General features: G+C 42.0%; 1 protein-coding gene across 1 annotated transcript in view; it reads right to left on the bottom strand.

Moving 5' to 3' along the window:
- Nucleotides 1-14,187, bottom strand: part of LOC137431767 (5'-AMP-activated protein kinase subunit gamma-1-like) — a 137,056-nt gene extending 122,869 nt beyond the window's left edge. Inside the window, exon 1 of the mRNA XM_068123465.2 lies at nucleotides 13,916-14,187. Coding sequence (XP_067979566.2) covers nucleotides 13,916-14,108 — 193 coding nt within the window. The 5' untranslated portion in view covers nucleotides 14,109-14,187. The remainder of the gene's footprint in view (nucleotides 1-13,915) is intronic.
- Between the last annotated feature and the right edge of the window lie 647 nt (nucleotides 14,188-14,834).

Raw genomic sequence — 14,834 nt, 5'->3', positions numbered from 1 at the left:
CGGGGTGGTGCAACAAAACTCACAGCACTGCAACACAAAGGCACGCACCTGAATACAGTCAAAACAAAATGACACGGGAATGGACACAACACTCCTAACAGTCAAGGACAGAATGAAAGCAGTCCTCAATATCGTGTGTGTCCTCCCTGAGCTGTGATGCAGGCTGTACACCTCCGACGCATGATAGTCCACGGAATTGGGGAAGTCTGTCCCACTCCTCCTGCAAGCCTTGAATGAGCATTTGCTGATTCACAGCCGTTGATCTCGATGCAAGATGTCGACCAAGCTCATCCCATAAATGCTCAATGAGATTGAGAATAAGGCATCCAAGGCATCACTTCAACAACCTGTTCCTGGAGGAAGTTGGTGGTCAGGCGAGCAGCATGGGGTCGAGCGTTGTCCTGCTGGAAAACTGCGATGTCATGTCAGGATGAGCCTGGAGAAATGGCAGCAGATGAGGTCTCAAAACTTCATTGACATAACGCTGACTAGTGAGATTGCCTTTGATGACAACCAGAGGTGACCTGAAATGGGTGGAAATGCTGGCCTATACCATCACACTGGGTCCTCCCCAATGATTGATCTGGTGAATACAGCATGATGCATACCTTTCCCCACCTCTGTGCCATACCCGTTGACGCCCATCAGCAGCATGGAGGCAAAATCTGGACTCATCGCTGAAATAGACTGGACTCCACTGTTGCTGTGTCCAGCGGCGATGCTGCAGACACCATCTTAGTCTGTTCCACTGATGCACTGCATTCAACACTGGACCTCTGCAAGGACGTCTTGCCATCAGGCCCCAACTTCTCAAGCGCCTCCGCACAGTAGAGACACTGATGCGGTTGTTTTGGCGACCTTTTGTCGCTGCAGCTGTGTGCGTCGCAGGGTGGAAACGATCCTGAAGATGCTGCAGCACAATCCAGCAGTCTTGGTTTGGGGTGGTTACCTGTGGTCTTCCTCTTCGTGGACTATCATTCACAGTTCCAGTTTCACCGTACCGCCTGGCCAGGTTGGAAATTGCAGGCTGTGGGCAACCAAGACGTTGGGCAATTGTTTGCTGGCTTACACCAGCCTCAAGAATCCCAATTGCCCTTAAACGTTGTTCAGATGTCAGGCGTGGCATCTGAATTTTCTTGTTGTTTTCCCTGTCAGAAGCATCTAGAGCAGTAAATGAATGTATACCCACGAGAACTGAAGGATTTCATTATGAGGGTCATTATTTAAAGGGAAAGATCCCTATACAGAACCACTCAAGCATGCCATTGTTGATCAACCAGGTGGTTGAAGTGAAGTTCCCGTTACATAATAAGCCATTTCAATTGAAGAAACGTGTTTGTGAAGCTGCACATTTCAAAAAATGAAAGTGATAAGTTTCTTTTGATGTTCAGTATATGTACACAAAGAAAGGGTTAAGCATGGGCTGCTTTTTATCATAACAACAAACGAGAAAATTATTTAAAAACCGTTACATTTATCAAAAATTAAACTAGATATTGCTAAATAAGGCATGCATGTTCAACAGATGAATTAAAACATTTGGGGTTTTGTTGATTTTTTTAAATCACAAAATGAGGATGACTTTAATGGCACTGTTTTACATAAAATAAAAACTGGTAACACATTATGTGATGTATGGCAAAATATCAATGGCATCCATTGATGGCACAATGAAATGAATGTCTCCAAAGGTCAATGATGTGTGGAAGCACAATTAGAATGGATGACTGCTACAATGCTCCCTATCCATTGAACAGGCTGCCGGAGAGATTTTAAAAGGGGTTGTTGCTTTTCCTGGCAAAAAACAGCCCCAAACCTGAAGGGCACTCGGTAGAGCGCATAATATACTTCCACCAGGCTGAATAGAAAATAAAAATTAATGAAAACAATTTAAATTGATGAAAATTTTTTTTTTGGTGACCTTGGCCTTTTGATATTTAAAAAAACAATCAGCTTCTAGCTTTTCATTGGTGAACCACTTCAGTGAGCCAATATGCAAATTCTTTAAATTTCAGGTCAATTGGATGAAAATTTATAATTTTAGATGACACTGACTTTTGACCTTTTGACCAAATTATAAATTTGGCTTCTCTATATTCTCATAATAAAGTTTTGTTGATAATTTGATGACAAAAGCTGAAATGATAAAAACGGTATTCGCCGGACAGACGGATGGACAGACACATGTTGGGGCTGACCAGGTCAGCGTTAATGACACACACACACACACACTCACACACACACACACACACACACACACACTTAATGACACACACACACACCACACACACACACACACACACACACACACACACGTGATTGCAAAACCAGATCTTCCGCTCTGCGGGGGATGGGCCAACCAGAAAGCAACTCAAAATTCAAACCTCGTCCGCTTTCTGCTCAAACTAAACTTGATTTGATGAAAACAACAGCTTTAAAAAACAATAAAATATATTAATTTGTATTCTCCATATTCTTATAACTGGTGAGATACCCGTGCTTTGCACGGGTGGGAGGCCAGAAGCAAACAGGCAATGCAGACATGGCGAATGCCAAAGCATGAAACTAATAAATTCCACATTCCTGTAGCACCCTCAGTCGCACGTCAGACATGGACAGCAAGTTCGTGAAGGACTTCCATGAAAAACGTACCCGTTCGCAAACAAACGGGCACGTTCACGTATAGAAACATCGATCGTGGGACTGTGGCGAATCTGCATATGGCAATCCGTGACGTTCACATTTAGAATGTAGAAACCATAACGGCATGTCGTCATTTACTTGAAGCCGATATCTCTTTTTTCATTCCAAACAACATAACTCAAATCACCATGGTCCCACAAATTAATCACAAAATAAACTTTTAACAACATTGTTAATGTTTCCTTCATTGTAAAAACTACCAAGTCAACAGTTAAAGGATTTTGAGCCGATAGGTGTTACGGCCTTGGCAAGATCGATGGAGACAGCGATCTGTTAGTTGATACACCGCCCCAATAGCTATGTGGAATTATATAATGTAGAGATTAAACTCACGTCGTTTGAATTTTGGCCGAGGTCATTATTTACTTTTAATGATGTTTATATACGAATCAAAAAGAAGATAATTGGTTTTGGGTCGCCCTTTCCGCATATCTCGTCAGATTGTGATTTGGATAGACGACCGTGATGGCGGGGAGGGGGTTGGCATTCTCTCAAGCAGGGATTCAACCCATGTCCTTATAAAAGGTCTTTGTCCGAGGTCACTGAGACCAAATCGGTGCAGCTGTGCAGCGGTTTGTGCGGCACCCAGGAAAATAACGTTATGCGGGAGTCCAAACCTGAAAATGCTGGAGGCCAACGCTGAAATTGGAAAAAACAATATAGTCTATTTTACTCAAGGGTAAAGTAATTACCCACCAGGATTACCCACCAAAAATATCGTTGCGATCGGTTCAGCCATTTTTGCGGTACCTTCGAACAGACAGACGGACGGACAGACAGACTGACAGACAGACAGACATTTGGTGAATTATAGTAAGATAAATGTTTGTTGAAAATTTATGACAAAAGCTTAAGTGGTAAAAAGTTCTAGCCTGGACAGACACACTGAAGCTGATTGGTAAATAAATAAAGAAACAAGGAAGGGATTAAAAAACGAAAAACTTGCCGTCTCGTGCTGGTGCGTTGTGGACAGGCTAATAAGGCCTATTTCTACTTATTGTGACTTTACCCTTTGCAGTTTTGACCCAATTATTAATTATTCTCCTCCATATTTTCCTAATAAGGGTTTTTATTGAGAATTTGATGACAGAACCCAAATGGTAAAAAGTTAACCCTCGGATGCATTCGGGGGGCTTTTTGGGCCGGCATAATTTTGTTTTTGCTATAACTACGTTATAAAAATGTTTACACCCATGATCTGTCATATATGCTTCAAATAAAGGGTAATACACATTCTTGTGTGTGCGTTATGGCTTTTTTATTTTCAGGGTCGGGGAGAATGTATTTTACCCCCATTAATGCATTTGTGGGTCTTTTTCGACCCAGGCCAAGCATGATTTTTGTTTTGCTATAACTTTGTTATATTAACTTATATTTGCATGACCTTTCATAAATGCTTTCAATAAAGGGTGGTGCATGCTCCTGTGTTTGTGTTGTTTTTTTTCCGTTCAGGATTGGGGGAAAATTTATTAATTAAATTTTTATCCCATCACATTCCCTGGGGGCATGATTTTGTTTTTGCGATAACTTTGTTATGAAAACGTTTTTACCCATGATCTTTCATCTGTGCTTTGAATAAAGGGTAATACATATTTCTTTGTGAGTGTTTTTTTTTTTTATTCTCAGGGTTGGGGAGAATGTATTTTAAATTTTTTACCACCAGGAATGCATCATGGGTCTTTTTGGACCCGGGCCAAGCATGATTTTTGTTTTGCTATAACTTTGCTATAAAAACGTTTTTCCCCATGATCTTTCATGTTTGCTTTGAATGAAGGGTAATAAATACATGTTCCTGTTTGTGTGTTTTGGGGTTTTTTTCTTTCACGATCGGGGGAATTAATTTTTTTAATTTTACCCCCATTAATGCATTTGTGGGTATTTTCGGAACAGTTTGACATTGTGTATAACATGTTGTGATATCACAGGTCACAACCTAACAGGAAGTGGTGACAAGTTAGCCTGCCATTTTGCAGTCTTTGTCAATCTCTTGCAATCATTGTTTGTGAGCCTTCAAAAACATTGCCTGTAAGTATAAAAATATAGTCTAACCATTCATCTTGTTATATCCATTGGAATTTTGCACATATGGTTCGCACAATTGAAACATTGTTCGTGTGCTGAATTTATATTACCAGCTCAGTCTGCCTAGTCTGCTATTGAGTGTCATAGGGCACTAGTTGACACAATTGTGTTACGTGGCATCACTGTGGATGAGCAACTGGTACCATTCAGAGGCCGTTGTAAATTTATCCAATATAGGCCGAGAAAACCGGTACAATATGGCATCAATATATTTTGGGCTTGTGATGCAAAGACCTCGTATGCTGTGGATGGCATGGCATACACAGGTGGACAGCCTGGGCAAGCCATGCAAAAAAACCTCGGATCAAATGTCATACAGACATTGTAGTAAGGGAAACATATGAAAATCTGTTAACTAAATTGTTACCAAAAAATTTCTTCACCAATATGTTTGTAAAGGTGTGTAATAACATGTGTTAAAATGTTGAAGGTCAACTCCCGTGGGAAACCCAGAAAAAAAGCTGTTGAATTCGGGTACCGAAAAATTATTTTCGAGAATTTTTTTTTTTTTATCGGCCCTTAAGTAACTTATGAGGGGTCAAATAAGGGTTTTTCATGATTCTGAGTTGATTGTTAACATTTATATTTCACCACAGACACTCCTTTGTGGAAAAATAATTTCTAAATATATCTCATTTTCTACTTTGCAGGACATGGAGTCTAGCAATATGGATGAAGACGTTACTCCACCTGTGCTCAATTGCTTCATCTGTGCACGCTCGGATACACCAGCTGAAAGGCTCATACAGGCAACTCCAAAGGGATACTCAACTTTATTGAAACAAGCAGAAACTGTCGAAAATGTTACTGTTGTGGAACGTATGAAGGAGGCTCAAAATGAAGGAAAACTGAGGTACCACCAGAAGTGTAAAAATGATCTGTACAACAACTTTGTTGCAACCACCAAGAAGTCAGCTCAAGCATCAAAGGCAGAGAAAGAGTCATCAAAGTTGAAGAGAAGACGCACTACTTGTGAGTTCAGTTCATCAACTGGCTGCAGTTCTAGAAGATCACAGTCAGTTGACCTCCTGTATAAGGATGTATGCATTCTTTGCAACCAACCAGCCCAGCTCTACAAAAATAATCCAGCACAAGCTACAAAGAAATACAGAGTGCCAGATAATTTGACTGCAGATACACTGAAGGCAAGCTTGCTGAAGACAGCACGGAGTCGCGGGGATGACTGGGGCACTGAAGTCACTGGACGCCTGGAAGGGATCAACGACTTGGTAGCAGAAGAAACACTGTACCATTTGCGATGCAAACTTATGTTTGCGAGAGGTGACAGTTTGTCCAAGACTGATGAGGAAGGAAAAAGGAAGAGAGGACAGAGGAGTATTGATGAGGAGCGAGAGGCAGTTTTTATTGAATTCTGCGAATGGTTAGACTCAGAATTAGAGCTTGGGGTAATGAACATGGACCAAGTCCATGAAAAGCTGCAGGAGTTTGATCAGTCACCAGAGAAGAGCCTTTCTTATTCAAAGCATTGGCTAAAGATAAAACTTCTAGAGAAATACGAAGACACCTTGTATTTCACAACACAGGAAAGAAGGGCAGATGTACTCTGTCTCAAAGATGGCACCGACAATATTCTGCGAGGGCATCATGCTAATCTTGACCATGGAGATGAGAAGACTCAGATCATAAAGACGGCACTCAAGTTCATATCCAATGATATTGCCTTGATTGATTTAGGTCCAAAGTCATACCCCACCACACACAGTATGACTGACATCGATAGTCAGCTGACACTTGTTCCTGCAAGCCTTCAGATGTTCTTGAGACCGATTGTCAAGACAGACGAAAGAGTTGCCGTTTGGGGACAGAATTTTATTAAGGCCTGTCGACCTCGGTCTGGAGTATTGCCACACCAAATGGGGCTTGCCATACAACTTGATCATAGATTTGGGTCAAAATGGATGCTCAACAAGTTCCACCGGCTGGGATACACTGAGTCTTACACGGAGACACAAAACTACAAATACTGCTTCCTTAATAGTAGGAGTGGAGATGATGTTCCAGATACTTCTGGCACTCTTGACACCATTGTGGAGGAAACCGATGAACAGATCAATGATGAGGTTGCGGTTGATGCTGCGCTTGAGGATCAATCAGTGATGACAGCCAAAGTGCCAGCCAGTGAAAGTGAATTGTCAAGTAATGATCAGGTGGTCTTTATGGAGGTTGGGGAAACAAACAATGCAGTCACTCAGTTTGTTGGAGACAATATAGATTTAAACATTGTCTCTATTCACGGAAACACTCCCTTTCACTCAATGGGTTGGATCGAAGTCACCTCTCCGGCACCACCTTTGCCAGATCCACAGACAACAGCAGCTTTCCCCCGGGTGAAGTTGAAGGCACTCGACAAAGCTAAGATCCTGAGAGGAACTGAAGTAAAGATTATTCCATTTACGAACAGGAAACAGATAGGAACGAACGCGATCATGTTTCTCCCCCTCGCTGAGCTTTCCTCCTCCCTGGCTCATGATCAGCCACTCCTCACTCCAGGTGACACACTCTGGGCAGCGGGGTGGGTGATCAAAGCCAACGATCCTGAGTTCCCACACTCCAACTGGAATGGCTGGATGAAGAGAATCCATGCTAATGATGCAAAGCAGAGCACACAGATCGAGTTCCTCCCAGTTATTGAAGGAGACCCTAATGCCCTCAACACCATCTTCACCACTCTGAAAGAGTGCATACGGCGCGCTGGGGTCGCTATAGTGACCTTTGATCTTCCGATTTGGCTGAAGGCTGTGAATATAATAAAGCAGGCAAATCTACCCGTCATTCCAAGGTTGGGTTCGAATCCCGGTCAATCGCTGAATTAACGCCAGGGGGGTTGACTCAGCCTGTCATCCTTCCGAGGTCGGCAAATTGAGTACCAGTTCACTGGTAATTCCCTGCTTGTCGTTAAAGGCGGCAAAAAGGGTTGGCGTCAGGAAGGGCATCCGGCCGTAAAACATTGCTTCAAAAAGGGGACCGAAAAACAACAACAACCACAGTTCCCGAAAAAGGCCAACCCCCGCTTGCGGGGAAAAATGGCCTCTAAAGGTGGTTTTTATTCCAAGGTTGGGTGGTTTTCACCTGCTGAAGTCTTATCTTGGATCAATGGGTAACATCATGGAAGATTCTGGACTACTAGATGTGATCCAGTTGATCTATCCTGGAAGTACGACAGCCAACCACATCATGGATGGAGGATGTTTTGACAAGGAAATCCGTGTTCACCTCCTCATCGATGCAGCCATCTATCAACACATCATGAAACTTGCCTTCACTGAGGAGGAGCGTGAATGAGAAATAACTCTTGAGTATTATATATGTATGTGAAATAAAAGCTACTTTGTGTGTAAATGTAAAAGTGAAAATATAAATGTTAACAATCAACTCAGAATCATGAAAAACCCTTATTTGACCCCTCATAAGCTACTTAAGGGCCGATTAAAAAAAATTAAAATTCTCGAAAATAATTTTTCGGTACCCGAATTCAACACCTTTTTTTCTGGGTTTCCCACGGGAGTTGAACTTCAACATTTTAACACATGTTATTACACACCTTTACAAACATATTGGTGAAGAAATTTTTTGGTAACAATTTAGTTAACAGATTTGTGAAATATCTCATAAAATGCCCTTACTATTGTGTGGTCCATTGAGGGGTTCAGGACGAAATATCACCTTGGACAACTTCTTTGTGAGTGTTCCATTTGCTCGGACACTGCTGGAGAAACGTCTGACGCTTGTGGGAACACTTAAGAAAAATAAGGCCGATATCTCTGCACTGATGGTAGCCAGAAAGGACAGAGAGCATCACAGCAGTGAATTTGGATTCACTGAAAATCTAACTATGGTGAGCTATGTGCCAAGACCCAACAAAGCCGTAATTTTGCTCAGCACACGACACCATGACAAGGCGATCATGGAAGGAACGAGCAGGAAAAAAAAGCCTGAAATAATCGGCTACTATAACAGCACTAAAGGCGGCGTGGATACCATGGATCAAATAGTTCGCACATATTCATGCAAACGACAAACCAGGAGGTGGTCCATGGCACTGTGGTAAAACGTCCTGGATGTTGCCTGCCTGAATGCGTTTCTGCTGTTTTCATCACAACATCCAGAATTCCATCCAAAGGTATGCCGCTTGTGCCTGAAAGAACTTGTTGTGGAAATGGTAATGCCTCATATGGAAGACAGGCTGAATAACAACCCTTCACTTCCAAACAGCGTCAAATATTCCATGGAGATTTTTGGCATTTGGAGCCCAACAGCCGAGACGTCCACAGGTGGTGCCAAAAAAAGGAAAATATGCACTTACTGTACAAAACAGGACAGAAAAATCTCCACGACATGCCAAAAATGCTCACAGCATGTGTGCAATGGGCACAGCCTGCTTTTGTGCAACAAATGCCATCCTTAAGAATGCCATGCCATCACCAATAAATAAGAAGAAATTTACTGTTGAAAATGTTTTGTATTGATTTTTTTGAAAATGCATGTCTTGGAAATACATCTGTGTTGTCGGGGGTTTCTTTCCCTACCCCACCACCCACACATTCAAGACGGTGGGGGTGTGGGGGGGGGGGGGATCGAATTCCAAAACTATTCTGGGGAAGCAAACATTCTTCATGCCAAGTTTGAGCCCTGTGGGTCAAAGGGTGTGGAAGATACATCAGAACACATCACACACACACACACACACACACACATTCAGCAGTGCTATGTAAAGGGGGGGGGGGGGGGGGAAGGGGGAGAGGGTATTAAATATTAATGATAAAAATAAAAAGAATAGATCTAAAATAAAACAGCAATAAAGAAAATTACATCTTATTGGTTTGTTTTTACCAACAATAACCTAAATACTAAACCTGTCCAAAAAGACCCCCAAATGCATTAATGGGGTAAAATTTAAAAAATACATTCTCTCAGACCCTGAAAAGAAAAAACCAAAACAGTCACACAGGAATATTATGTATTACCCTTTATTCAAAGCACATATGAAAAATTATGGGTAAACACGTTATTATAACAAAGTTATCGCAAAAACAAAATCATGCCCCCAGGCAATGTGATGGGATAAAAATGTAAAAAAAAAAATCCCCCCAATCCTCAACGAAAAACAAAGAATCTACACACAGAGGGACATGCACCACCCTTTCTTCGAAGAATATATGAAAGATCTTGGGTAAAAACGTTTTTACAACAAAGTTATAGCGAAACAAAAAAACAGCATAGCCTGAGGGCATAAAAGACCCCCGAATGGAAGAGTGGCGGTATCGTACCCAAATGCATCCAAGGGTTAAAGCTTGAACACACACAAACACACACAAACACATACACACACAAACACATACACACAAACACACACACAACCACACATACACAAACACACACACACAAACAAACAAACACACACACACACACACAAACACACACAAACACACACAAACACACATACACAAACACACACATCGTTAACTTAAAACACTAATAGCCGGCGAAGCCGGTGTTGTGAATGAACGCGTACGTATTATGTTGAAAAACCAGATTATGCTGGATCCTTTGAGAATTCCAAGCTTTGACGCACCAAATCACTCAATGGAGGCCGCCATCTTGTGGATGCGGAAGTATGCATAAAAATTGAGAAAAAGTTCAATAGGAGTTTGTTTCACCCATCTGTTTTTGATTCACAATCTTATGCACATCTAATTTGTAATTAAAATACTTAAAGACCAACCTGTTCCCCAGGCCCGCACGGGCCCTGGTTAACTTCAACGAAAATCGTCACCAAACACCGGAACCAATGAGATTCGAGCATTTGAAAAAATATTTCAAAAACCAAGTCACTCATTGGAGGCCGCCATCTTCCGGATGCGGAAGTATGCATAAAAAATTGCGAAAAGTTCAATAGGAGTTTGTTTCACTCGTCTTTGTTTGATTCACAATCGTATGCACCTCTAATTTGTAATTAAAATACTTTAAGACCAACCTCGTTCCCCGGGCCTGGTTATCTTCAACGAAAATCGTCACCAATTACCGGAACCAATGAGATTCGAGCATTTGAAAAAACATTTCAAAAAAGCTTTTCACCACATTTCGGACGCTGAAAACGGCATCAAATATACTAAAATTGACGAAGAAATATTTTTTAGAAATCTCGTGGCCGTAGGGGATAGTTTTTCACGGCCGGAAATATCCGAAGTTGAGACGGAATTCACCGAATTAATCAAGAAGGAAATGTTATAAATTTTAATCTCATCCAGAATGCAAATGGTGTCATTTTGAACTAGGTACGGTACCTACTACACCTACCTACTACCAACTACCTAACCTACTGATGCCATAGTGATGGGTAAAATAGTGGCAAGATGCTTTGGCTTCGCCGGCTCATTGCGGCTTTGCAGTCGGGTACTAGTATTATGGCCGATATACCAGTATCATCCATCCATGCACCCTATTATGTCACATACTTTGCCATTATGTGTAACTTAATTGGTTATTAGGATATTTAACGACCACCTTTGTGTACATTATGGAAAAATTAAAAAAAAATACCATATTTTTATTTTAAAAGACAATATGGCCGCCAGACCATGTGACTGATAACATCATAAATTTAATTCTTCGCTCGCATCCTGTCGTAGATCAGGGGCGTGTTCAGCTACCGAGTTATTTGTAGCGCGCTTTGTTTTGTAGAGTTGCTGAAAATTTGTAGATTTGTAGAGTTGCTGAATCAATCAAGCAAGCACTCCATTCACAACCGTTGATGAGGAATATCTAGCTATGCAAGCGTTAACTAGCTGCTTGGTAACTGATCACACTCTAGATATATGAAGTTTCAGGTTTTTCAGATAAGGATTTTGATTCAACCAATTATGGCTGGATTACCACTTCACTGATGATGTCATCGTTATTATTGTATGTACACCATGAGGGGTTGATGGCTAATGCCAAGTTTAAATTTTTTTTGTTGAACAGTTTCGGAGAGGATGTACAAAAGTTTTCCTTTTATCCAATATGGCTGCCTCATCGTGTGACCCATGACATCAGAGTTATCTTAATATAATTCACCAAATGTCCGTCCGTCTGTCTGTCTGTCTGTCTGTCTATCCATCCATCCGTCTGTCCGTCTGTCCGTCCGTTGTAAGGTACCGCAAAAACGGCTGAACCGATCGCAACGATATTTTGGGTGGGTAATCCTAGGATCCCCTAGAGTAAAATAGGCTATATTATTTTTTCCAATTTCAGCTTTGGCCTCCAGCATTTGCAGGTTTGGTCTCCCGCATAACGTTATTTTCCCGGGTACCGCAATAATCGGCTGCACCGATCAGACTCGGTGACCTCGGACAAAGACCTTTTATAAGGACATGGGTTGAATCCCTGCTTGAGAGAATGCCAACCCCCTCCCCGCCATCACGACCGTCTCTCCAACGCACAATCCCACAAGATATGCGGAAAGGATGACCCAAAACCAATTATCTTCTTTTTGATTCGTACATAAACATCATTAAAAGTAAATAATTATCTCGGCCAAAGATCAAATGACGTGGGTTTATTCTCTACATGAGAGAATTCCACATAGCTATTTGGGATAGAGAATTCCAATTCCACATAGTATAAGCTAACAGATCGCTGTCTCCATCGATCTTGCTGAGGCTGTAACACCTATCGGCTCAAAATCCTTTTAACTGTTCAATTGGTAGTTTTTACAATGAAGGAAACATTAACAATGTTGTTAAAAGTTTATTTTGTGATTAATTTGTGATTGGAGTTATGTTGTTTGGAATGAAATAAGAGATATCGAGTTCAAGTGAATGACGACATGCCGTGATGGTTTCTACTTTCTGAACGTGAACTTCGAGGATCGCCATATGCAGATTTGTCACGGACCAACGATTGATGTTTCTATACGTGAACGTACCCGTTTGTTTGCGAACGGGTACATTTTTTCATGGAAGTCCTTCACAAACTTGCTGTCCATGTCTGACGTGCTACTGAAGGTACTACAGGAATGTATCATTTATTGGTTTCATGCTTTAACATTCGCCGTATCTGCATTGCCTGTTTGCTTCTGGCCTCCCACCCGTGCTTAGCACGGGTACCTCACTGGTCAATAAAATACTCTCCATGGGGAGTCACTCCTCGTTTTAAAGTTTCACATTGATCGGACAAGCGGTTGAATGAATGATCGTTTTAAGGCCGTTTTCCCCGCTAGAGCGGCGGTTAGCCTTGCAGGCCCCATGACAATCATGGTTCCCTGTTTGAGGCAATGTTTTTATGGCCGGATGCCCTTCCTGACGCCAACCCTTGGTCGCCTCTTACGATGTGCAGGGATACGGTGCACCTATTCTAAACCGGGGTACACACCGGGATCATTCATCCCAGCAAGCTGGTACTCAATTTTCCGACCTCGGAAGGATGACAGGCTGAGTCAACCCCCCTGGCGTTAATTCAGCGATCAACCGGGATTCGAACCCAGGATCCTAGGATCCCAAGCCGGCACCCTAACCGCTAAGCCAACACCAGACAAGCGGTTGTTGAGGGGAAAAAGTTTTAAGTGAAAATTTATAGGTGTCGACACACATATACAAACACACACACAAACACACACAAAATGCACTACTTCCCCCTCATCCCCCACGCCCCCCCCTCCTCCCACAGAATCGAGCAAGAACCACGCAAAAAAGACAGATGCACCACTGTACTGAGTTTCCCAACCCCCTGCCCCCTGCAGAATCAAATCGTGAAGCAGACAAAAAGAAATGCACTACTACATTGAGCTTCCATCTCCCCCTCACCCCACCCTCCCTCCCTTCCCCCTCATGAAATCGAGCAAGAACCAGTCAACAAAGACAAATGCACTACTACACTGAGCTTCCACCTAACCCCCTGCCCCCCCCGCCCCACCCCTCATGAAATCGAGCACCTCCCCCCTCAAACAAAAATAACAAAAACAATATATTCATCAATATTTCGCCATTCAAGAATATAATATATAATCAGCCAGGAAAGCAAAGCAAAATCTCCAGGTCAGGAAAGAAATGAGGGGAGATTTTAATTTCGCAGATTTATATTCGAGCAACAAATTCCATACCACAGAGCACATAGTGAGCATGTTTCTTACCCTCATCAAGTTTCCATCTATGTTTCTCCAACTCATCATCTTCACACCTTCCACCCTGACCCTTATGTAACCCCTCAGGTGACTTTGTACATTTGTCTTCAATCCACATGGCCCTCCGTTTATCTATACTATCACCTCCTTCTCCCTCTCCGTCTCCTCGTCTCTTCGCATGGTGTACCGGTGCAGCGGCCATGCGGAGATATATTTAGAGGCCTTGTGGCTGAAGCCTGCACCCTGATTATTTTCAGGCAACAGTTGTGCCTTCCCTAGCTAGTTGTGCATGCTTCGTCAGCTGGTTTTATTCATTACATCATACAGTAATTGAATCGTACATTCACTCAAAAGTTTTACTCCACACTGATTTTGAACTTCTTGTTCAAAAATGTTTGCCTCGAGGAGTTTTTTTTATGATAAGGAAAAGTAGAGTTTTAAAAATTTATTTATCCAGATTAATCGATATTTGTTTATCAAGGTTTTTATTTATTTACCGACGTTTTTATTTATTTATTTAAAGCTTTATTTAGAGAGAAATTCCACTTGATATCAAAAACCGATTCTGTCCATTGGGCCTGCGAAATAACCATACGGAGTGCTTACGTCAAACTCTATTGAGCAACTCTCAGTTAAATCTGCCTTAAATCTGTCTACCCACGACCCTGGTAGTCAGGTCGAGATGTTGTAAATTATACTCACCGTAAATATGCCTCTGTCTTGTATTTTTGGTCAGAGTAAGTGCACAATATGCCTCTGAGACTCGAGGAGAGCTGGTAGGTGGTTCAGGGTTGTCTATTCAACTTTGAGGTGTCTTGTCTTGAGTTCAAATCCAGTTCTGATTTAACATCTTACCTCAGTGCTTTGTAAACAGGGCCTTGCATCAATTGTGTCCCATATGCCAGCATTCGCTGATGGAGGATAAGGA

Source organism: Myxine glutinosa, chromosome 7 (assembly GCF_964187855.1).
Source record: "Myxine glutinosa chromosome 7, kmMyxGlut1.1, whole genome shotgun sequence".
Lineage (NCBI taxonomy): Eukaryota > Metazoa > Chordata > Myxini > Myxiniformes > Myxinidae > Myxine > Myxine glutinosa.
The sequence above is the reverse complement of the archived record's forward strand: the minus strand, read 5'-3'. Positions and strand labels throughout refer to the sequence as shown.